Source organism: Drosophila pseudoobscura, chromosome 3 (assembly GCF_009870125.1).
Source record: "Drosophila pseudoobscura strain MV-25-SWS-2005 chromosome 3, UCI_Dpse_MV25, whole genome shotgun sequence".
In the NCBI taxonomy this organism is placed as follows: Eukaryota; Metazoa; Arthropoda; class Insecta; order Diptera; family Drosophilidae; genus Drosophila; species Drosophila pseudoobscura.
The window spans coordinates 17,856,856-17,877,890 of record NC_046680.1 but is presented as its reverse complement, the minus strand read 5'-3'; the positions used below and the strand labels follow the sequence as shown (position 1 = coordinate 17,877,890).

General features: G+C 49.1%; 10 protein-coding genes across 11 annotated transcripts; 4 read left to right on the top strand and 6 right to left on the bottom strand.

Moving 5' to 3' along the window:
* Positions 1-263: 263 nt before the first annotated feature.
* Positions 264-11,533, bottom strand: LOC4805123 (uncharacterized). Its single transcript, XM_001361543.5, has 4 exons — positions 11,329-11,533; positions 1,353-1,663; positions 916-1,282; positions 264-839 (listed from the first exon to the last, which is right to left on the bottom strand). The coding sequence occupies exons 2-4, from the start codon at positions 1,649-1,651 to the stop codon at positions 567-569; spliced, it is 939 nt and encodes a 312-aa protein (XP_001361580.1). The 5' UTR covers positions 1,652-1,663; positions 11,329-11,533; the 3' UTR covers positions 264-566.
* LOC4805122 (alpha-tocopherol transfer protein) lies at positions 2,399-3,973 on the top strand. The gene is made up of 3 exons (XM_001361541.4): positions 2,399-2,831; positions 2,896-3,268; positions 3,651-3,973. Exons 1-3 carry the CDS (start codon positions 2,533-2,535, stop codon positions 3,903-3,905), a joined length of 927 nt encoding a protein of 308 aa, XP_001361578.1. The 5' UTR covers positions 2,399-2,532; the 3' UTR covers positions 3,906-3,973.
* Positions 3,949-5,635, top strand: LOC6898789 (neuropeptide Y receptor type 2). Its single transcript, XM_002138729.3, has 3 exons — positions 3,949-4,213; positions 4,272-4,901; positions 4,967-5,635. Exons 1-3 carry the CDS (start codon positions 3,980-3,982, stop codon positions 5,525-5,527), a joined length of 1,425 nt encoding a protein of 474 aa, XP_002138765.3. The 5' UTR covers positions 3,949-3,979; the 3' UTR covers positions 5,528-5,635.
* clos (closca) lies at positions 5,669-18,046 on the top strand. Its single transcript, XM_002138728.4, has 13 exons — positions 5,669-5,953; positions 6,977-7,851; positions 7,913-8,087; positions 8,145-8,311; positions 8,377-8,442; positions 8,504-9,226; positions 9,288-10,377; positions 10,445-10,839; positions 10,923-11,110; positions 12,116-12,885; positions 12,945-13,127; positions 17,154-17,580; positions 17,642-18,046. Exons 1-13 carry the CDS (start codon positions 5,782-5,784, stop codon positions 17,964-17,966), a joined length of 5,556 nt encoding a protein of 1,851 aa, XP_002138764.3. The 5' UTR covers positions 5,669-5,781; the 3' UTR covers positions 17,967-18,046.
* Positions 5,957-11,467, bottom strand: LOC4805120 (RWD domain-containing protein 2A). 2 transcript variants are annotated; one of them, XM_001361540.4, is made up of 2 exons: positions 11,329-11,467; positions 5,957-6,881 (listed from the first exon to the last, which is right to left on the bottom strand). In XM_001361540.4, the coding sequence occupies exon 2, from the start codon at positions 6,877-6,879 to the stop codon at positions 6,022-6,024; it is 858 nt and encodes a 285-aa protein (XP_001361577.2). In that variant the 5' UTR covers positions 6,880-6,881; positions 11,329-11,467; the 3' UTR covers positions 5,957-6,021. The 2 variants fall into 2 exon arrangements, with proteins under 2 accessions (XP_001361577.2, XP_033235110.1); XM_033379219.1 differs by having other exon boundaries at positions 5,957-6,926; positions 11,329-11,466.
* Positions 13,129-15,017, bottom strand: Map60 (Microtubule-associated protein 60). The gene is made up of 2 exons (XM_001361537.4): positions 14,567-15,017; positions 13,129-14,509 (listed from the first exon to the last, which is right to left on the bottom strand). The coding sequence occupies exons 1-2, from the start codon at positions 14,836-14,838 to the stop codon at positions 13,468-13,470; spliced, it is 1,314 nt and encodes a 437-aa protein (XP_001361574.3). The 5' UTR covers positions 14,839-15,017; the 3' UTR covers positions 13,129-13,467.
* Positions 15,497-16,903, bottom strand: LOC4805115 (putative N(4)-(beta-N-acetylglucosaminyl)-L-asparaginase GA14866). Its single transcript, XM_001361536.4, has 2 exons — positions 16,661-16,903; positions 15,497-16,596 (listed from the first exon to the last, which is right to left on the bottom strand). The coding sequence occupies exons 1-2, from the start codon at positions 16,759-16,761 to the stop codon at positions 15,531-15,533; spliced, it is 1,167 nt and encodes a 388-aa protein (XP_001361573.3). The 5' UTR covers positions 16,762-16,903; the 3' UTR covers positions 15,497-15,530.
* RpL31 (ribosomal protein L31) lies at positions 18,017-18,884 on the bottom strand. The gene is made up of 3 exons (XM_001361534.5): positions 18,785-18,884; positions 18,280-18,540; positions 18,017-18,220 (listed from the first exon to the last, which is right to left on the bottom strand). The coding sequence occupies exons 2-3, from the start codon at positions 18,501-18,503 to the stop codon at positions 18,070-18,072; spliced, it is 375 nt and encodes a 124-aa protein (XP_001361571.1). The 5' UTR covers positions 18,504-18,540; positions 18,785-18,884; the 3' UTR covers positions 18,017-18,069.
* Positions 18,824-19,557, top strand: LOC4805112 (transmembrane protein 234 homolog). Its single transcript, XM_003736916.3, has 3 exons — positions 18,824-18,954; positions 19,011-19,316; positions 19,377-19,557. The coding sequence occupies exons 1-3, from the start codon at positions 18,939-18,941 to the stop codon at positions 19,481-19,483; spliced, it is 429 nt and encodes a 142-aa protein (XP_003736964.1). The 5' UTR covers positions 18,824-18,938; the 3' UTR covers positions 19,484-19,557.
* Positions 19,475-20,965, bottom strand: Urod (uroporphyrinogen decarboxylase). Its single transcript, XM_001361532.4, has 3 exons — positions 20,806-20,965; positions 19,925-20,668; positions 19,475-19,870 (listed from the first exon to the last, which is right to left on the bottom strand). The coding sequence occupies exons 1-3, from the start codon at positions 20,818-20,820 to the stop codon at positions 19,559-19,561; spliced, it is 1,071 nt and encodes a 356-aa protein (XP_001361569.2). The 5' UTR covers positions 20,821-20,965; the 3' UTR covers positions 19,475-19,558.
* Between the last annotated feature and the right edge of the window lie 70 nt (positions 20,966-21,035).

Sequence of the window (21,035 nt, the reverse complement as noted above, 5' to 3'; positions counted from 1 at the left end):
TGTATGTATATAAATGTATGCGTTTAAACTTTAAAGTAAAACCCAACAAGAACTTAGCACGTAAGTAAAAGACGAGAAGACGACATTCATCGTGAGGTGAGCGAAATGCGTTATGGGGCGGATAAATTGTCGAGGCAAAGCCGTGCACGGGCCGCACCGCACCGCATCCGGCTGGATGTTAGCATGTTAGAATGTATGTATGGAAGTGTGTGTTATGCGTGTGCGTTGATAAGGACAACAATAAATTATAATCGACATTCATGTGAGGTTTTTATACCATTTGATGGCGTTTCATATTCTTCTTCTTGTTTTGCTTTTGGGGTTCGCTTTTAGTGTGGACTTGTATAGAATATTGTTGAATTTGCTTATAGGTTCCATGCTGCTCTAGTAGATTTCTTTTATAAAATATCAGGTTTTGCTTTGACCAAGGATCGCTATAGCGCTGTGGAATTTTTACATTTGTGTGTACATATCGGGATGTCTGTATATATATAGAGGGGGTGTAAATAGTAGTATGTGCATCTGAATATACAACTAACTGCCCCACGACATGCCGCCAGGACGCCTCAATCGAAGTTCAGCTTGCGAAAGGAGCCCTCGTTGGCGACACCAGCCCCCAGAGCCGGGGTCTTCTCCTGCTCCTTCTCGCTGGCCTCACGTAGCTTCTCATCCACGCCGTAGCGTTCCTCCTCCTTGAAGTACGGGACGAAGCTGGTCAACTGGGTCTCGTACCGTGTCATTGCATCGCTCAGAGTGCCGTTATCCCCACCCAACTCCGCGGGCAGATACTCCTTGCCGATGACGCGCTGCAGCGACTCGAGGTTGGAGTGGATGTGCAGCTGCAATTGGATTGGAAATGAAAGCAAGGGAAAGTCAGATACACAGGCGCACGTCTGGGCAAAAAGAAGGACTCACCAGCTCCTTCTGCTTCATCGCATTGCGCACGAGGCCGAGCACGAACTGTGTCTCACGCGACGCGTTCACGATGTGGGTGGCAACTAAATTCGTGGGTATGCCGTGCTCGAGGAAGGCGTTCATGCGCCGGAACATGCCCGGGTCGAACTGGAGTAGCAAGGAGTAGGGAATCTTGGTGAAATCAATTATCTCGACCACCCCGGCAATGTTCCAGTTGTCGTCCGTGTTGATCTCGATTTCGGCGCGGAAGGCATGGAAGCGGAAAATGTCGCTCACGCTGTGCTTCGAGGGCTCTATGTGGCCCATACGTGTGTAGTGGATGCGGGGGCCACCGGGACCGATCGGACTGGGCAACGTGGCAAAGATTCTGCAATCAAAGCCATCACAATTACCGAATGGTGTGCATTTCAGGGGATATTGGGGATTCCCCTACTTACCCAGAGCGAGCCATCTCCAGAAGCTTGTCGTCCACAAGGCGACTCTTGAAAAGCTCCTTCTCTTTGGACTTGTATGTGTAATAGAACAATACACGCTTCTTGGCCTCATCCACGTTCCAGTGGCAGTGGCGCAGGAAGGCGACCAGAAACTGATCGTCGGTTCGCGCCTGCAGGTAATTAAGTTCAGTGATCCAGGCGCGCAACGCCTCGATGCAGTCCGCCCTGGTCGTCTCGTCCTCCTTGAGCTTGATGCGAGCCTGTTCCGCCAGCTCCGGCACCAGCGATCGGATATTGGTCATTGTCTTGGGGTGCTGTAATATTTGCTATTGTAAAATTTGGAAATAGGTACCAAAACAGTGGTGTATGTGCGGAGGTGTGCGTGTGTGTGTGTGTTCTCTGTTCAGGTGTGTACACGACTAATTGGACTCTCGATGCCTGCTTCGATTGAACACCCGAACCGAACTGAAACCGCCTGGCGCTCCCCCAAAGTGCGCGGGCCCAGCACCGTGGTGCGAAAGTGATGGAACCAGCCAAACTGTGAACCAACAGATTCCTAGGCAAGATTAGTAGATAACAATGACCGTTAGGTAGTGTTATTAATACATACATATGTACTTGTACTGATAGTGCTGCCACTTTTCCGTTTAAAACGTTTTAAAAATAGTCAGAGAGTTTATTCTTTCGAGCATGCACTTTAAATCACAATAGCTCGTGCTTCAGTTAATCCCTCTTAAGGGTGCACCGGAGAAGAAATACCCAATTAAAAACGAATTCCCTTAGATTGGTATTTCCAGCCAACTGTGCCGCTTTAAGATACGGCGATAAGATAGTGGCCTGCAAACAATTTAGTGTGTTGCGAGGTTCGATCCATGGACATTATCTAAATATGGGTATGGGTATACCATTTACAGCTGCATAGAGTCCAATCGCCCTTTTATCTGCCAAAAAGAGAGAGTCTTCTAACACCCGCCCGGCCGAACACACGAGAGCGAGTTCGGCCAAAAGAGAGCGAGTTCGGCCAAAAGCACGTCTCACTATCAGTTTGGCCTTTAGCCAATAGATTAGCATTTTTTTTTAAACTCGGTAACGGTCTGTGGTGTAGATTCGGCTTTTGGGTTTTCACTTGACTGAAGACACGTTTCAGTAGCCGCACAGCTGCCAGGGAGCACAGCCACTCATCATGGCCGAGCTACGTCCGTTGACCGCCGAGCTGCGTCACATTGCCGAGACGGAGCTGAACGAAGTGAAGGAGCGGCTGCCAGCCGACTTGGATGCCCTGCGCGAGTGGCTCTCCAAGCAACCGCATCTGCGGGCGCGCCAGGAGGACCAGTTCCTGGTGGGATTCCTGCGGGGCTGCAAATTTAGCCTGGAGAAGTCCAAGTCCAAGATAGAGCACTTCTACACGATCAAGACATTGATGCCGGAGCTCTTTGCCAATCGGGTGGTGGACGACAAGATCCTGGCACTCTGTCGTACGGGGTGAGTGCAGGGCTGGATCAATCAATGTGCAGGTGCAGGAGAATAATGGGGATCCCCTTTTCAGCACCTATGTGCGGCTACCCAATGCCTGGGGACCCAGCGGACCTCGCATCCAGATCACCAACTACGAGAAATTCGATCCCAAAGTCTATAAGCTGGTGGACCTGTTTCGCTACCAGACGATGCTGTCGGAGCAGGCTATATGGGAGGACGACCACACCAACGTGAGCGGATTCATTGAGATTATCGACATGGGCAAGATGAGCCTCAGTTTCCTGGCCCAACTGGACTTTACCCTCATCAAGCGAATGGGCGTCTTTGCCGAGAAGGCGCAGCCCACCCGCCTGAAGGGGATTCACCTTATCAACTGCCCCAAGGAGGCGGTGGCGCTTCTCAATCTGGCCAAGGGCCTCATGCCCAGCAAGCTGCAGCAACGAGTGAGTGTGTTCGGTCGAAACAAGGGCGTATACGTATCCATGAATAGCTCAAGTGCTGAGTAATTCTCCCGCCATTCATTTATTTTCGTCGCTTATCGCGCCCTTATCTTGGATTATCAGCCAAGTACCTAAAACTTGATAAACATTGAAGCACCCCTTCAACTGTACTGTCTGTAGATTTGAGCTATTTCGAGCGATACAGGGCTCAGTGTCAAAGCGTGGGAGGGGGTTGCGAAACGTGCTAGAACATTGGCTAGGTCAGTGGCCAATCCAGGAAAAGGAAGATTTATCCCTGATTCATCCGTACTGAGCGTACTCATACAGAGCTGTCATCCGCAGTACACTCTCTTTATAGCTTTTATCTTTTCTCCTCTCTCCACAGTTTTACGTGTATAAGAATCTAGAGCAATTAAACAAAGTCATACCACGCGAATACCTGCCCGAGGAGTATGGTGGCAGCAATGGACGTATATCCGACATCCAGGCGGAGACGGAGAAGCAGCTGCTGGCCTACAGCGACTATTTTAAGGAGGATTCTCAGTATGGGGTGAACGAGCAGCTGCGACCGGGGAAACGAGTCAATGCCGATTCTATCTTTGGCTCAGAGGGCTCTTTCCGCAAGCTGGACATCGACTAGGGATTTGCAGATTAGTTGTACAATGATAGTAGAAATGGTTTCAATTAAAAGTGCTCAATTTAAACGTAGATTCAATGTGCAACAGATGGCCACCCACTCGAGCGACGTGCGCGTGTTTCATTAGCTTTCACTGTGCATTATCAGCAACAACTGTTAATGGTTTTGTCAATCAGGCTGAATATGAATTATGTCGGATCAAAGGTTGTCATGTTAATTTAGCTGTAAACGAAAGCAGTCTCCCTACGGAAGCCTGCAGCGAAGGACGCGACACCACAGAAATGACTGCCACAAACGCAAGCAGTTCTGAAGTGAGTGAGAGCTAATGTCCCGAAAAGTAACCCACTTTAAAACCATCTTCAAACGTAGTTCGACTTCAGCCAGTGGGACTTTCCCGCTGAGCGAATTTGGCTGCACAAGTCCAACGAGGAAATAGCCTGGAAGATCTGCACGTTTCTTCCGTTGATTGCTTTTGGTCTGTATGGAAACCTTATCATGATATACCTGATAGCCATGAACCGATCGCTGCGATCGGCCACCAACCTCATCATAGCCAACATGGCCATCGCCGACTTGCTGACGCTCGCCATATGCCCGGCCATGTTCATGGTGAACGATTTCTACCAGAACTATCAGCTCGGATGCGTGGGCTGCAAGATGGAGGGCTTCCTGGTGGTGGTCTTCCTGATCACGGCCGTGCTCAATCTTTCGGTGGTAAGCTATGATCGCCTCACGGCCATTGTCCTGCCCAGAGAGACGCGACTGACCGTGCGGGGAGCCCAAATCGTGATCGTCTGCACCTGGATTGGGGGAGTCCTCTTAGCCTCGCCCTTGGCCCTTTATCGGGCATATCGCGTTCGAGTCTGGAAGAACTTCACAGAGCGCTACTGCAAGGAGAACACTGTATTTCTGCCCAAATATTGGTACGTCCTCATAACCATATTGGTCTGGCTGCCATTGGGCATCATGCTGATCTGCTACATTGCCATATTCTACAAGGTAAGACAACAATAGTCCTCAGAGCTCCCCCAGAACTGATAGACTTCTATCCATCTGCTTCCCAGCTCGATCGGTATGAGAAGCGGTTGCAGAACCGTGAAAATCCCCTCATCGTTAGCTACAAGCGCAGCGTGGCCAAGACCCTCTTCATCGTGGTAGTGGTCTTCGCCGTGCTCCGGCTGCCCTTCACCATTATGATTGTGCTCCGCGAAAAGTACTACGACGCCGACAACACTATGGACAGCGGAATGCAGCTCTTCTGGTACCTATCGCAGTATCTAATGTTCCTCAATGCCGCCGTCAATCCGCTCATCTACGGCTTCAATAATGAGAACTTTAGACGCGCCTACTCCCAAATCTCATTCGTTCGGCGCTGCAGAGAGGCAGCCAAGCTCAACGAGAGTTCGAGCCGTTCACATCAGTGCTGTTATTGCGCCTTCATGAAGAAGGGGAGGCAGCTGGAGCAGCAGCAGCAGCAGGAGGAAGAGCAACAACACCAGACAGAGAATGTGGAGGTGGACGTGGACTTGAGCAAAGAGATAACCACATCGGAGCCGATGGCCCAGATAGGTGATAATTCGGACGATGTGGTTGTGGCCGCAATCGAGGCAGATGGATTTATATAAAGGGGAGCAGAATACACTAAAATAAAATTCAAAATATACTAGATATATATACTGTACAATAAATAAATCAATGCTACTCTTCGACTTGCAGGGTAGCCATAAAGCTGACAGTGAAAATACATCTCTGCCTCGCACGCAACTTTCGAAACAGTTAGGAAGCTCAGCTTAGAGCACAGTGAAAAGCTCCATTTGTGGATTGCAGCACGTGTTGCATTTTGTGTGTGTTTCGTTTATGCATATATATTCAAGAATATATGCCTCAAATGTGTCGTCTTATATTTCTGTTGATTTTCCTGAGTGCCTGGCCCCCCGGCAAAGCCTTCGAGGTGCACTTCCGGGAGAGCTATCCCAGCGAACGGCTGGCCTCGGACCAGGAATCGGATCTGCACAAGCGATCGACCGATGTCCCACAGTTTTTCGACAAAGGTCTTAACCAAAATCAAATAACAACTTTTATTAATTATTAGCAACGTAGACTTTTGTGTGCCCCACACTCAGGCTAAACCAAACAATTCAGATTTCATGTAGCCAAAGCCATGGGCCTCCAGGAACTTGATGAACTGTCCCATGTTCATGATGCCCTCTTCCTCGTTGAACAGCTGCTCGGTGAAGGTGTCGAATCCACGCCTGCGCTGCCTCGGCTCTGTCCGTACCACGCTGATCTTCTGCCAGCGCAGGGACTTGATGGTGCGCCAGAATTGCTGCACCTGTTCCGCCAGGCCCTCCACGCAGATGATGCCCGGCTTGCCGGGCCTGCTGAAGCCGGTCAGGTCCAGCTGGCGGGCCTGGCGAATCAGCTCCTGTCGCTTGGCACTCGACTTGATGTGGTGCGAGTAGATCCACAGCCGCTCCAGATGGGTAGCTGTCTGTGGCGGTTCCGGCGGTTTCAGTTGTGGCTGCTCGAACTCGCTGGCCGGGCGTTGGAGCAGTGTCTCTATCTTCTCCTGCAGCCAACTGAGAAGTTGAAAGATGTACGGCTCTGGCTCCTCCTCCCTCCTCTCGCTCAGATATCCCTCTATCTCGATCTTCAGATGCTGCTCCTTGGCCTTGCCTAGCAGGGGGCTGTGTACACTGACGCGAGGCTGCTCCAGCACTGGATACAAGTGGGGCAGTTCTATGCGCACATCCTGTCGCTGATTGGCGTTAATACTCAACTTCACTATGTACTCCAGATGCGAGGGAAGGATGTTTCGAGGTGTGGCTGCCCCGAGGAACTCGTTGAAATCGGCCACGACGCCAGCATCGAGCATCTGCAGCTCGCCGGGTCCGCAATATATCGAGCTGAGCATCTCCAGCTCCTCCAGCTGCTGTCCAATGCAGCGGCGATAGGTTTGCAGCTCTTCCTCGGCCATGGCTGACGGAGAATCAGGGGAAATCGTTTGGTTTAGTCGGCGGCAGTCTAGAACCCAGAGATAGAAGTACTGTATTGTATTGTATTCTTATTTCTAGCCAGCTTCAGCTTCGATGGTCTGACCCGTGTAGCGTCCGTGCCAGTTCTGTTTCCCCTCGACATTTGCATTCTACAGCTCCCGGCAGTGAAATACGCTTCGGCTCTGCACAAGGATGCGGCTGGACTGCGTCACTTTGCCGTATACGCCTGGCGTCCGGCGGAACAGAGCTACGAGTTGCTGCTGGAGCTACCAACGCCCAAGGCTGTGGCTATGGATTGCCTGGCCCATGCGGGACGCGGCTACGTGGCACTCAGCTATAATCTCACGGAGCCAGTGCAGCTGGCCCGCGAGGGCTCTCCCATCTATGAGCTGTCCCCCGAGACGGGTATACGGGCCGTGCAGTACTTTGGCGGTCTGCGGCTGCGGGGGATGTACTTGAGGATCAGCAGCCAAGAACTGACGCTGCTGCAGGCCTTCGACTCGATGGAGGGCCAAGCCCCTGTGCAGCAGGACTGTCCCTACTTCAAGTGGACGGGCGGGACGTTCCAGCGCCTAGGAGCGATCCCCTGCAGCAATGCCCGCAGGATGGAGGCTTTTGGCATAGACTATGCCGACTATGTGGCCGTGGCCAACTACGCGAATGCCCAGGGACGCACTGCCACCCGCTCGGACATCTACAAGTACAATCCAAAGAATCGCCGGTTCCAACTCTTTCAGCGACTGCGCAGCAACGGGGCCGTGGACGTGAAGTACTTCAGTCTCCCGGTGAACGAAGTGAGTCGCAGGCACTTCCTCATTCTGGGCAACACGATCGGAGGATCGAGTGCCGCAGCGGGCGAGGCCGATACCGTCATCTATGTCTACGAGAAGGGTCAGTTCGTGCCCTACCAGCGACTGAGTTTCTATGCCCTGGAACGCTTCCTGCCCGTCCAGGTAGCTGAATATCTTTTAAATTAGTTCCCCGCAGATTCACACAGGAAATTATATTCCTCAGCACTCCATATCGGAGAAGTTTCTGCTTCTGGTCGCCTGCAGCAAGCAGGATGTGAAGATCTACAACCTAAACGACTGGAAATTCGAAGAGTCCAAGGTGCAGTTCACCGAAGGTGCTTTGAGTCGGGGAGTGGCCCGCATGCGCAGCTACGAGGAGCAACAGCAGAGCTACCTAGGCAAGTCCTCGCACGTGCTAATGATTCCCCCGTTTACAGTGTTCTGTGCTCTTTCAGTGATTGCCAACGAGAATATGGCCGCCAATGAGACGAACATTTTCCAACCGCTCTACAAGCAGGACGAGCATGCCAACATCCTTCGCCAGCAGATCATCGACTGGGCCCGGGAGCAGCAAAAGCGGTTGGAGGAGACCAACGTGGAGCAGCTGCTGCAGGGATTGCAGGTGAGTGTACCAGCAGAAGTAATATGCAGGGTCAACCCAAGATAATGCTCTAAAAAAACACACAGAAAAGAGTGAAGCAGCGAGCGGAGATGATGCTGCGATCCCTCATCAAGCGGGTCAAAGCGAAATCGGTGAGTGAACGATCAGGGGCATAGCCAAAGCATCCTTGTACATCCATCTCTTGTAATCCAGCTTGTAGATGAGCATATGAAGCTGACCTCCAACTACTGGGATGCCTTGCAGTATGCCAAGCAGGCCTTGGATGTGATCGAGCAGGATGCCACAGCAGCACGCACCCGACAGCCCCGGAAACGAGCAGCCGAACAGCACGAATTCGATGAGATTACTGTAGATACCCTGGTGGTCGAGGGCAGCATGCAAGCCAGCAATATCAACGGCTTGGATACGAAGCAGCCTGTATACGAATCGGTGACTGCCAAGAAGGTGTATGTCAGCGAGGAATACAAGGAGCCGGCCAGGGAGCAGAACAAACCCTACTTGCAGGAGCTCTCGGTGCAGGACCTTCAGCTCGGCGGAAATCTCAACGGCCTCAACTGGACACAGCTGCTGGAGCAGACTATCAAACGGAACAACGTGGACGTGCAGTTCGTCAAGTCCTCCGCTGACATCACGCATCTCAGTGCGGAGGCTGTGGTGGTAAACAGCAACGAGATCAACGACCACTCCCTGGGCCACCTTGTGCCGGTGGATGGCGGCGACTTTATTGTCCAGCAGGATGTGCAGTTCTCCCAGCCCATACAAGTGAATCGCTTGCTCATCAATCAACGACTCAATCACATCCACGTGGACCGCCAGCGCTTCGACCTGCTGCTCCGCGAAGCCAATCACACCCAGGTGATCGAGGGATCCAAGAGGCTAGAGAATCTTCGCGTTATGGAACCCATTACCATTGCGGTGAGTGATCGTCGCTTTGTCCGATGTAAAATAAAATCATTTCGTGTGGGTTTCTCTTTAGGGCCAGCTGGTGGGTGCAGAACTTCGGGCCATGTCGCCTGTAAAGATAACCCATCAATCGCTCCAACTTCAAGGGGACTTTGTAATTGATGGCGATGTGACGATTGGACGGCTGCTGCAGGTGGAGGATTTGCTGGAGGAACCAACACAGAGGTCTGCTGCAGAGGCGTTGAGGCAAGGTCTGCGGCTGGACCAGACTCTCCAGGATGTGAATGTGAAGTTTGAGCAACCTCTCGTGGCCAACAACACAGAACTGAGTTTCATAAATGCTGAGGACCTGCAGAAACTGGTCAAGTTAAATGTGGATGCAGAGCAGGTGGTGGAGGGCAGCAAGACATTGCCTCAGGGGCTGGAGATTAGCGAGGGCTTCGGTGAAGTCGGATGGCTCAATGGCATTGATGTGCAGAAGCTGCCGGAAGTGCTGCTCACTAAAAGTGGCAGCCAGACTATCCCGATCGCGGTTCAGTTACAGGGATTGGAGTTGGAAGAAGTTAAGGCGAAGCAGCTTGTAATGAATGGCTTGGAATTGGACCACTATTTGCAGGTAAGCAAGGATCAGCACTCAAATAGCACGCTGTATGTGGACCAGGCGGATGGGGAGGAGGTGAACCTCGAAGAATTGCATATGAATGGTCTGCTGTTTAGCCAGCCACTGGGGTCCATCTACTCACACGGTAGTCAATCTTTGGACGGCTGGAAACTGCCGGCCAATTTCAATGGCAGCATTCGTGCCCGAAACTTGTGGCTCAAGGGCAGCATTAACCAAGTCAATGTGGCCCAGTTGGAGCAGCAACTTCAGCAGCTGGCGGGCAACATCAAGTATGTGGGCGACTTCAGCTTCAGGCATGCGGTAAACATAAGCAGTCTGAGCTTTGGCCACTCCCTGAATGGCATCCAAGCCGCACATTTCGGGGGCAGCTGGCTGGAGGCCAGCGGCGACCAAAATTTCACGGCTCCGCAAGTGCTGGCCGCGCTGGAGAGCAGCAAGGGTGTGCAGCTCCAGGGAAAGCTGAACAATTACACCCTGGAAGAGCTGGTGAGCCGTAGCTACAGGCTGAATGCGTCGGAGCATCTGCAATCAGTGCGATTTGGTAAGAAAATTTAATTGAAAATCAAATTTTGTGACTGCAAACCTTCATGAGAAGCATTACCTGACAGAGAATCCCATTGTATTGCAATCGGAGCTGATAGTTGGCCGCGTAAACGGATTACGCGTCCCCGAGGACATGCTGTGTACAGATGCCGGAGGCTCCATGACGGCACCTGTTACCATCAATGGTAGCCTGGAGGTTGTAGAGCTCTGCAACGTAACAAGACTGAATGGCTATCATCTGCAGGCGCTGAGCCAGTACCTGAACGGAGAGCAACGTGACACCTTCCACGCGGAGAGTGTGAAGTTCGAGCGGCCGCCCACCTACAATTATCTGAACGGCCACAAGCTGCAGCAGCTGTTGGATCAAGTCTGGCTTGACAGTGAGAGAATTGAGCTGGGTGGAAGAGAGCAGAGGCTGGAGTTTGCCTCCACCGCTTACGAGGGTCTTCTGGACTTCCGTGTAAGTGTCAGCATCCGACATGGGATGGATATCCCAACCCTAACTAACTCCCAAGCAATCACACATTTATGACCATCTTGCAGGGCCCCATCAATGGCTTCCAGGTGGAACACATCAAGCGGAACTACTTCAGTCGGACGCGCGGCCAACCGGTCAGCACTCCATTGGGCTTCAAGCATGACGTCACTTTCGCACAGCCTCTGACAGCACGCGTGGTAGTGCTACGTGGCAGCGTCAGTAATGGAAGCGACGCACTTGTTGAGGGCATAGGGTACGTGTTACCATTTTGTTTAAAACGGTTTCGGGTATCAAGTTTCACTTTTCAATTGTTTACGCGCTTTCAAACCCACAGTTTGATCAGCACTGGCCTGGCCGTATCATCTATTTCCCAGAAAAATCAGCTGTGTGCTGTGTACAGCAGGTGAAATTTCTGTACACGTTTGCAAATGGCTGCAGATGGGGTATACAGAGTGGAGTGCATTTAATTACCTCGTGTGCTGCTGATTTGGTTTGGTTTAAATGCACTTTTAATAGTCCGGTCAGGCAGTTTTCAAGAATGATTCATTAACTTCGCGACTAGCAAACAAAAGGGCTGAAAGGCATTTTATTGGGACGAAGACACTCTACAGCGGTTCTTAGCAATCGCTGGAACGTTTTTTTTATACAATTTATTTATTATTATTATTATTTTTTGTATAGAGTGAGTGTACGTTTTTTGTTGTTGGCGAACAGTGTGGCCGCGGACTATCGATAGCATATACGGTCAGACCCTTAGCCCACTTGAGCCCCCTTTATTTACGCAGGAACACAATTTGAGTTAAACCGCAGAAAATAGTAGGGATAATATTAATAATAATAATTATACTTGTAGCTCCATTACATCCTTAATCTATGCTTAAAAAAAGACCATGATATATTGCGAAGTTCTATCTATATCTATAAGTTTCATAATTTGCGGCAATAGGTTAATCTCTCTGTCTATGAAACGAAATCATATTCCACGGTGTTGATTTTATGTTAAATATTACCAGCTAGCTAACTCACTCAGCCCCAAGCACATAATTTTATCCCATTAATTCATTAATTTTCTACATGTGTTGGAAACTTGAAGTACTCCACTTATCGCATTGTATATAAAATATGGTTTAAACAAAAAAGGTCAAAGCATAGCACGTAGTGCGAACGTAATGAAACGACTATTGATAGTTTCGCGAGTACTCACGAGTACTACTATCGGCGCGAATTGCATATTTTCAAATTTTACTCATTCTTTCAGCAACTTCTCGCTGGATTTTGATGATTTTGTGGCAAACACACTAAAAACAGCCGGAGTGCATAAGATAACTGCTCATTGGACCCTACCGGAGGCCTATGTAGAAGGCAATCTTAATAATGTGCTAATAAATCAGCTAAATTTAGTTGACGACGTTCTACGTCCAAGCGAAAATAATGTCAGCACCCAAACCACGACCATAGAAGCCCTGAAAACCATTGGCAAGGCCACCATCACGCGCCTTTATGCTAGTCCCACAAGCCTGGTGGCTAATGTTTCCATAGCGACTTGGATTAATGATGCGGCTTACATATACGGAAATCACAGCATTGCGGGTACCACTAGCCTAGAGAACATCAACCTATACAACGACCTTAGCGTCGAAGGACCTGTGAATGGCATCCTCTGGCAACCAGACAAATTGTTGCTGCGAGACAAGGATCAGTACGTGCCAGGATCACTACTGGTGGACAACAGTCTGCCCGAACAGCAGCAGATCCTCAGCAATAACATTGAGAGCCTCTGGGTAGATTATGTTAATGGTCTTGCCGTAAACGAGTTGCTGGAGAACAAAGCGAGCAACCGACCTAATCTCCATGTGCAGAGCCAGTTAATTTTCGCTCAGCCGCTGACCGTGGACAACTACGAGGTGGTCACTGGCAATGGCAACTCGGAGCCTGGCTATAAGTCTAAGCGAGGAGTGGATAGGAATGCGTTGGAGGATTGGCAGCAGCTGCAACAAAATGTAGCTGCAGTGCAGCACCGACTGGAGGGTGAGTGCAGTAAACTCTCGCCAAAGGTGGATTCAAAATATATTGCGTCTACTTCTCAGAGCCTCCAAAAGTGTTGGAGAACTTTGCCGTGCTGCAGCAGCTGCCCCATAAAGGAGTTTCCGACATGGAAACATTGACGATGGGAAATGACGACTTTCTGGCCATACGGCAAGGTCCGGACCTGGTGGACTACTACTCGTGGCAACCAGAAATGCACATGTTCAGGCACAAGAACATTTCAAGTGAGTCCCATATGTATTTTTATTAGAGTATAAACTTATTTGAAAATGAAGTGGAACATGGGGTCATAAAATCGTACTGCGGGTAAATTTAAGTTTTAAATTATTTTAAAATATCCAATTGAATCGACTTTGAAGGATGAAACCAATTTCCAACTCAATATCGAGGGTAATGGCTGGAAATGCCCTTGTAGAAGTGATTTCACGCATCACCTCAACGCAGGCTCCAAATAGAAATATAAATTATACGGAAGTAGGGAATCCGCCCTACATTAATACCTTCTAGTACTTCTAATAATTAAGTTGACTTAAATAGGTCATATATTACTCATATTATCTGGAACTACTGGTCCAGCTCGTCACTCTGAACATCGAGAATGGTGCGCAAGATACCCAACTCTAGTTTGGCGGCGGCACGTGTCGAGATTCGGTTCATCACATTGGCAACATATAATCCAAGGGCCTCGTGGCGCGAAGAGTTGCACAAATTCTTGAAAAATGTCGGCGGCAGCGACTGGTCAAAGTTACCCAAGTTGATAATTTCTGGGGCGTTGGAGTTTGTGTTTAGCTTTGAATCAAAGATAATGTCGTTCTTGAAGTCCAGTTCTTCGATGTGTGGCGAGTAGCCGTTGGTGGAGGCCACTGAATTGGAGGCAACGGTGGCAGCTGTCGAGGATGTTGGGCCAGCGCCGTTGATCTGCTGTGACGCCGGCACGGTGATGATGTTGATGCCGGGTGGTGGCGAGTGGCTGTTTTCCCGTTCCTTCTTTACCTGCATAAGCTGAGCAGTGGTTGTGTGGACGACGTTTGAAGTGACTGTGGGGTCGGGGACGCTAGCAGCGGCTAAAGCAGCAGCCACCGTGTTAGCAGTCTGTTTTGTGCTCTGGGTCTTCGCCACCTTCTTCTGCGATAATCCTGAATATTCCTCCGACAGCTTTCGCTTCAAAGAGTCTGGCAACTGGATGGTGGTGCGCGACGATGACGTTGCTCTGTTGCTGTTACTCTGTGGCTGGGTCGGCGCCGATTTCAGTGCAGCTCCAGTCGAACTGGGAGTCTTCTTCACGGTAATTCCCTTTTTCTGCAATACTGCGGCGGCCATAGAAACGGGATTGTTTGTCGTGGCCCTTGGAGTGTTATTGGCCATTGTGTTGAGCAACTTTTTCTCTTCGAAAGCCGGACGCGGTGTGTCAATTATAGTCTTGGAGTACACCTTTTCATCCTTCTCCGGCGAGCCGGTGCTATGCGATTTGCCTGGGCTTTCCCCATCTGAAGAAGCAGAGCCAGTGGAGTTGGTCGGATGATGAGCGGAAGATTCGTCGTCCTCCTCTTGCTCCTGCACTTCCAGCATCTCATACTCCTCCACATCGTCCATGGGCATCTGGTCACTAAAGGCAAAACGAAATATTACCTAACCCGCCATTTTCAGCATTCCTCTAACTCACTCTTCTTCTTTCTCGGCCGCTTTGGTTTCCTGATGTATTTGGTGCATCACATTGAATAGCTTCCAGGTCGAATTTCCCTTGATCTTCTCCTGCTCGTACTTCTTCTGCAGCACAATAAAAATGGAGCGCGACTCGTGCACAGAAAGCTTGTTGAGCCGCCCAATCCTGCCCCAAGCGTCTTCTTGCTCCTGTTTGGACGCTCCGCCATTGTTTGGATGTAACGCTTTCTCCTTGGCAATGTCTGCCAGAATTTTATCAAGTTGTATAGCCATTTTAGTCAACGACTTGCGGCCAGCTGATTGCGCGTTTTTATTAATTTTGAAGGCTTTTAAATATTTCGATATTAGAAATAAAATCTGCTCGACGCCGCTTTTTTTTGCACTTTTTTCTTCTTCTGTATGCAGACGCCGATTTGGCGGAATATGTGACCACAGCGCGTCAGAATACCAAAAAAAAACCCCTAACTGCATGCAGACCAGTGTGACCGCGGGCCTATCGATCAAATATACCGTCTGACCCTAAGAAAAATACCTGAGGCAATGCAAGGGAATTTTTTGAAAGTAAAGTTTGAAGCACGATTTATACAGTGTGTCTGGAATGGGCAACATAATTGTATCTGGAATGAGTCTCATTGTTGCTGCCGATTCAAATAGAGTGAAAAAAGACAGTCAACCGATTTCAAGACAGCAAAACGAGTATTTTTTAAAAATACCGTAATCTGTGAAATACCAAATAAGACACAGTAATCGACCACTATGCAACACTTGGAACTAATTCATGTAGCAAATGTGTAGTTACCATGTAAAAATGAATTTAGTGGTTATTTTTATTAAACCTTGTTTTTTAAACAATCTCATAAAAAAGAGTACTAAGACTATCCAATCTTGTAGATGTATATTTATTTAGTTCGTCTGCAGTGAGTAGTTGTTACGATCATGTTTAAAAATGCAATGTCCAATTACAATCAAACCACGTTCACAGCCTCCTTGCCCGTTATACACTTGACACTCTCCTGGCGCGACGGTATATCTGTCTTGGATGGGTTGCTGACCACAAATGGAAACTCGGTCATGCCATAGCAGGCTGCCCCATATTGGCCCAAGCGATCGACAGCGATGACCGCTCCCGAGAAGTCCTTGTAATGCTTACTGATCCGTCGAATGCCCACCTCAGCTGCCTCCGCAGGCTTCTTGCCCGCCCGCATGGCTTCCACAGCCAGAAGAGTGGGCAGGAAACGCATCATAATATCGCCATCTCCGGTAGCCACGGCAGCGCCGACCTCATTGTCCGCATACGCGCCAGCCCCGGGTATTGGCGAATCTCCAACTCGTCCAGGGATCTTATGGCGAGCTCCATTGCTTGAGGTCCCAGCATGGATGTTATTTGCAGCATCAATGGCTATCATGCCAATCGTGTCATGATTCAGGTGCCCAATCGAGTACTCTGTGCGCGCACGGTCTTCCTTCCAGCGAGTTAGCGGCGTGGCTTTGGGTTTGTACGGACCGCAGGAGATGGATGGATCTGGATGAACATTCCTCCAGAAATTTGGCTGACAATTTGCCGCTGTCCATTCCATCCACATAGCCTTTGATTCTGGCGTAGCCAGGGATTCGGAACGAAATCCCATAGCCTGGGCGAATTGAGAGGCTAAATCACCTACCAGCATAGAGTGCTTTGTGTGCTCCAGAACATGCCGAGCCACTCTAATGGCATCCTTGATGCCTCTCAGGCCTGCTACAGCCCCCACATCCATGCTGCTGCCATCCATGATCATTGCATCCAACGTTGTCTCCCCCAACTCATCGGGAGAACCACCATAGCCAACAGTTCGGTCGCACTGTTGCTGCTCGCACCTGGTACATCCCTCCACTACGGCATTACGCGTCTGGCGAAGACCACCCTGAGTTACATTCAGAATCCGCCAGGCCAGAAAATTGGCATCTGTGAAGTTCCATGTATTTATAACCATAGGCAGTGAGCCACCTAGAGAGGAAGCAGAGGAACTGCGCATCGCAGGAGTGGTCTTTAAGCTGTGAAGGGGTAGTGAGATATTAGTAATTTGTTGTTATTCCATCGGCATGCGCCTCTGCTCACCCAACCACCGTAGTGAAGTTTATTTTGGGCGTGGTACGCTCGGTGACCGATCCTGATATTAGGACCAAGCCAAAGAGCCAAAGGTATTGCGCCTCGTACATTTTCGCCAATAAATTTTGGCTGTTTTCTAACAAGGGGCGACTTTCAGGCTTCTGTGTCTATCAACTGTCGATGTGCAACTGCAGTTGCTCTTTTGCTGCTTCTATTTAAGTGCTCGTCGGCCCAAACCTCACTCTCCGTCAGCGTTATCAATTTTGTTTTGAAATACCCTATACTTGAAGAAGCTCTATGACTTTTTCTTCCGATTGTCTCTAAGTTCTTTGATTATGTGCAGCTACAGAAAGAATTTCTTAAAGACTCTAAGGAATTGGAAAGAATCGACCAAGGGCGCAATTAAATAAATAAATTATAAAGAATAAATTATGTATATAATATGGAAAGAAAGTGTGGTCACCAGTCGACATACAACTTCAAACAAAATTTTTTGTTTCAGACTTATCAACACTGTTACAGCCCAACAACAATACGGAATTTGGTATAATTAGCGAGGATTCATTGGTGACCAACAAAAAACTGATGTTTAACCTAGGAACGATTCAGTGCCAGGCAGTGCAGGGAGTCAACGAACTAATCGTCAAATGCCTCGATAAAAATGGCACCAGCTGGCTGTCCGTTGTGGACAGGTGGGATGCAAAACAGCTGCTGGCCGTGGCAGCCACCAACGAATCTCCGATTTTGCTGCTAACTTCAAAAGCCGTGGAACTTTGGAAAATTAGTGAAAAGCGAAAACACACTTTAATCCGTCACCTGCTGGACATACAGGCAGAGCAAATGGCGCTGATCCGGCGTGGCGTGGGCATGCAGAGCAGCTATGTGGCTTTTCTCACGTCGTCGCCGGCAGCAGACATTATGATTTACAGGCAGGTCTTGGTCCATTCCGCACTCAAAACTTGACTAAAATATTTCAAAATCGTTTCACAGCTTTAACAGCGAGGACATGAGCGACTTTCAGCTGGACCAAGTTCTGGAGCTGCGAGATTCACATCAGCCGCGTGAAATGCGCTTCATGCATCTGCCTGAATCGGAGGACCTGTTGCTCTGCGTGTCCAATGCCTTGCCCGAGCAGCCGCTGACAATCTACCAGCATCAAGGCGCAGCGGGATTCCAGAAAATCCTTGGTGACAGCGCCTTGCCAGAAGTGCAGTCACTGGAGGTGTTGCAGCTTCCCCACAAACAACTTCACTTCTTAGCAGTTGCCACAAGCAACTCCGTCTACTTGGTGCTGCCGCAGATTACTCCACTTTGAAATCACAGTTTCGTCACATTTTGTTAACACTCGTTTCGTTTTTTTTTTTCTAAATAAAAATTTACTTTTTATTAACCGTATTTTGGGCTTTCAATTACTTTGCTTAGTCGTCGCTGGACTCAACGTTCTCCGTTTGCAAATTCTTGAATGTGGACACCGGCACATAGGTCACGTAGGTGTACAGTTTGTTGGGAGAATCCTCATCATCGTTGCGACGACGCGCCAGACGCACACGCACGCGGAATGGAGTGGATCTAAAAGCGAGTCAAAGTTTTAGAATGCGTTCTCCCATTGCAATGGATGCACCACTTACCGGATACCCTTCGACCAGATGTGCTTGTTCAGACGGGTGTCGATCCTGACGTCAGTGGTTCCCATCTCCCGCTCGGCAAACTTGCGGATCTCCTTGATGGCACGCGGCGCACGCTTCTTGAAGCCAATGTTGTGGACACGCTTCGCCAAGTGAATAGTGCACTCGCGGGTCACAACTTCGTTGATCGCCGATTTGTTGATTTTCTCGCCCTTGGTCTTAGTCATTGTTCCTGATTAGGCCGCAGCACTGCTATTCAATATCCTAAAATGATAGAGAAAGCGGTTTAATAATATTGAAGAATATTTATTCATAAACAATCAAGCCAAGACAAGGCAATATCCAGATACCCAATTTACACACAAAACATCTTGAATTTGGCAACATTTTAATTTTCGCCGATAGCATTGCAGGTTCATATTTGAATGTCGGTCGTTTAGCGGCATTTGTTTTGGCGTATATTCGGATGTTTCTTGATTAAATTGGAAGAAAATTGCCTAAAACCCACCTATCCGGAAATGAAAGCTGACGTAAAAGAATTGTCAAAATGCCAGGGAGTCGCAAATGTCAAAATCTCTTCCAGGGCTACAGAAATACTCAGGGTTGCTTAGACAAAAAAAAGCAACTCTTATCAACAGCTGATTCCATGTAAACAATACAAAATGCTAGAAACCGCTGGTAAATTACTGAAATATTTAAGTGTTTAAATTATAATCGTTGTTTGTCTTGCTCAGTGCAATTGCTTGCAGTGGGACTGCTTTGGGGTGTGACTAACCCATTTATCCGCCTTGGCAGTCAGGGCATCGAGTCTGTCAAAGACACGGGCTCCAAGTGGAGAAATTTGTTACTGGAAGTATGTACAGTTGGATCCCGTTGGCGGTACTGGATTCCATTTGGACTCAATCAGTGCGGTAGTGCTTTGTATGTGTGGACATTGCAAAGTGCCAGCATCACAGTTGCGGTTCCAGTCGCCAATTCTCTCAGTTTTGCTTTTACCGCAATAACTGGTTATGCGCTGGGGGAAAAGTTGCCTGGAAAAAGTGAGTAAACAGAAGAGTTGGGGAGTTTGAGCATATTTAAATATGACTTTAATATTGCAGAAGTTATCCTGGGAACGTTCCTAATCTGCTGCGGCAGCACGCTCATGATATACGACAAACTGGTACAGGAACAGAAGCAAGAAAACCACAGTATACCATTCCAATGATCTAACCCTAACCCAAAGGCGTACTTGTCTTTATTGCATTCGATAAAAAAAGGCATAATTGCTAATAAAAATCACCTACAATGCCTTGTGGACCGCCTCCACCAGTACATCCATGCTGGTGATGGGAGTTTGAGGCGTTATCCCATGACCCAGATTGGCAATATAGCGCGATTTGCCAAATTTGTGAACCATTTCAGTGGTCAAGGCCCGCAGCTCGTCGGCATCACGGTACATGTCCTGTGGATCCAAATTACCCTGCAGCGTTATGTTCGGTCCCACTAGGGCACGTGCCTCAATGGGATCTACAGTCCAGTCCAGTCCAATTACATCGTAGCCCAGTTCGCTTTGCTCTTTCAGCGAGTGTCCAGCGCCCTTGGCGAACAGCGTCTGCGGAGAAGAGCTCAGATGAATTGTATTAAAAGTTTTGTCGATATTACTTACAATCGGAACCAATGGGACTGCTTTCTTGGTCAGCCGGTCCACAAGCTCATCGCGTATCCTACGCAAATAGGGCACAGCCCATAGCAAGAAGTCCTCCTTGGTCAAATGCTCGGCAGACGACTCAAAGACTTGCAGCATTTGAGCTCCAGCCTTTACTTGCATCTCCAAGTAGTCCACAATTGCGTCCGTAAGCAGGTTGAGAAACAGTTTAGTGTCCTCCGGGTGATCCGAGAGCCAAGCCTTGGCCTTGGACATAGTCTTGCTGCCGCCGCCTTCGATCATGTAGCCCATAAGCGTCCAGGGTGCTCCAGTAAAACCAATGAGGGGCACTCGACCTTCCAACTTGTGTCGCATCATAGTGATGGCATCTCCCACATAGGTCAGTCGAGACAATGCGCCATCTGGAGTCAACCGCTTAAGGTCCTCTGGTGTGTTTATTGGCTGGGGCAGCACCGGACCCACGCCGGCGTGCATTTCTACGGTCAAGCCAAGGGCTTGTGGAATAACCAGGATATCCGAGAATATAATGGAGGCATCCAGATCGAAGCGCCGCAACGGCTGCATGGTCACCTCACAGGCCAGCTCTGGGGTGCGGCAAACGGTGAAGAAGTCGTGTTGCTTGCGGAGCTCCTGGAATTCGGGAAGATAGCGACCGGCCTGACGCATTACCCAGACGGGAACCCGGTCGACGACTTCGCCGCGAGCGGCCCGCAGGAGGTTGTCATTCTTGAGAACCGGGAATGGCTGTAATGATTCGATGGTGGTCGTTTTCATTAGCGACAGAAAAAGTAGCACAAACGACCACATCAGCCGAAGTTCAATTGCAGCCGGTGACATGATGTAACTGTGGAATGCAGCATCTATTAAAAGTAAAAACTCACCTTTGTGTCTTTCATATTGACAGTTAACTACCTGTAATGTTCTGATTTTCAATGTTTATTTCACTACTTAGTGATTTTGACGAAATTCTTTATAAAAACTGCAGTGTCTGCATGAGTATGCTTTCCAAAAAGATTTGCAATGCAGCCCTGCGTGCTTTGTTTATGGCTATATGACACTTAAATTTGCTCATATCGTATGACATTAAACTTATGGGAAGAGCATGCAGTGA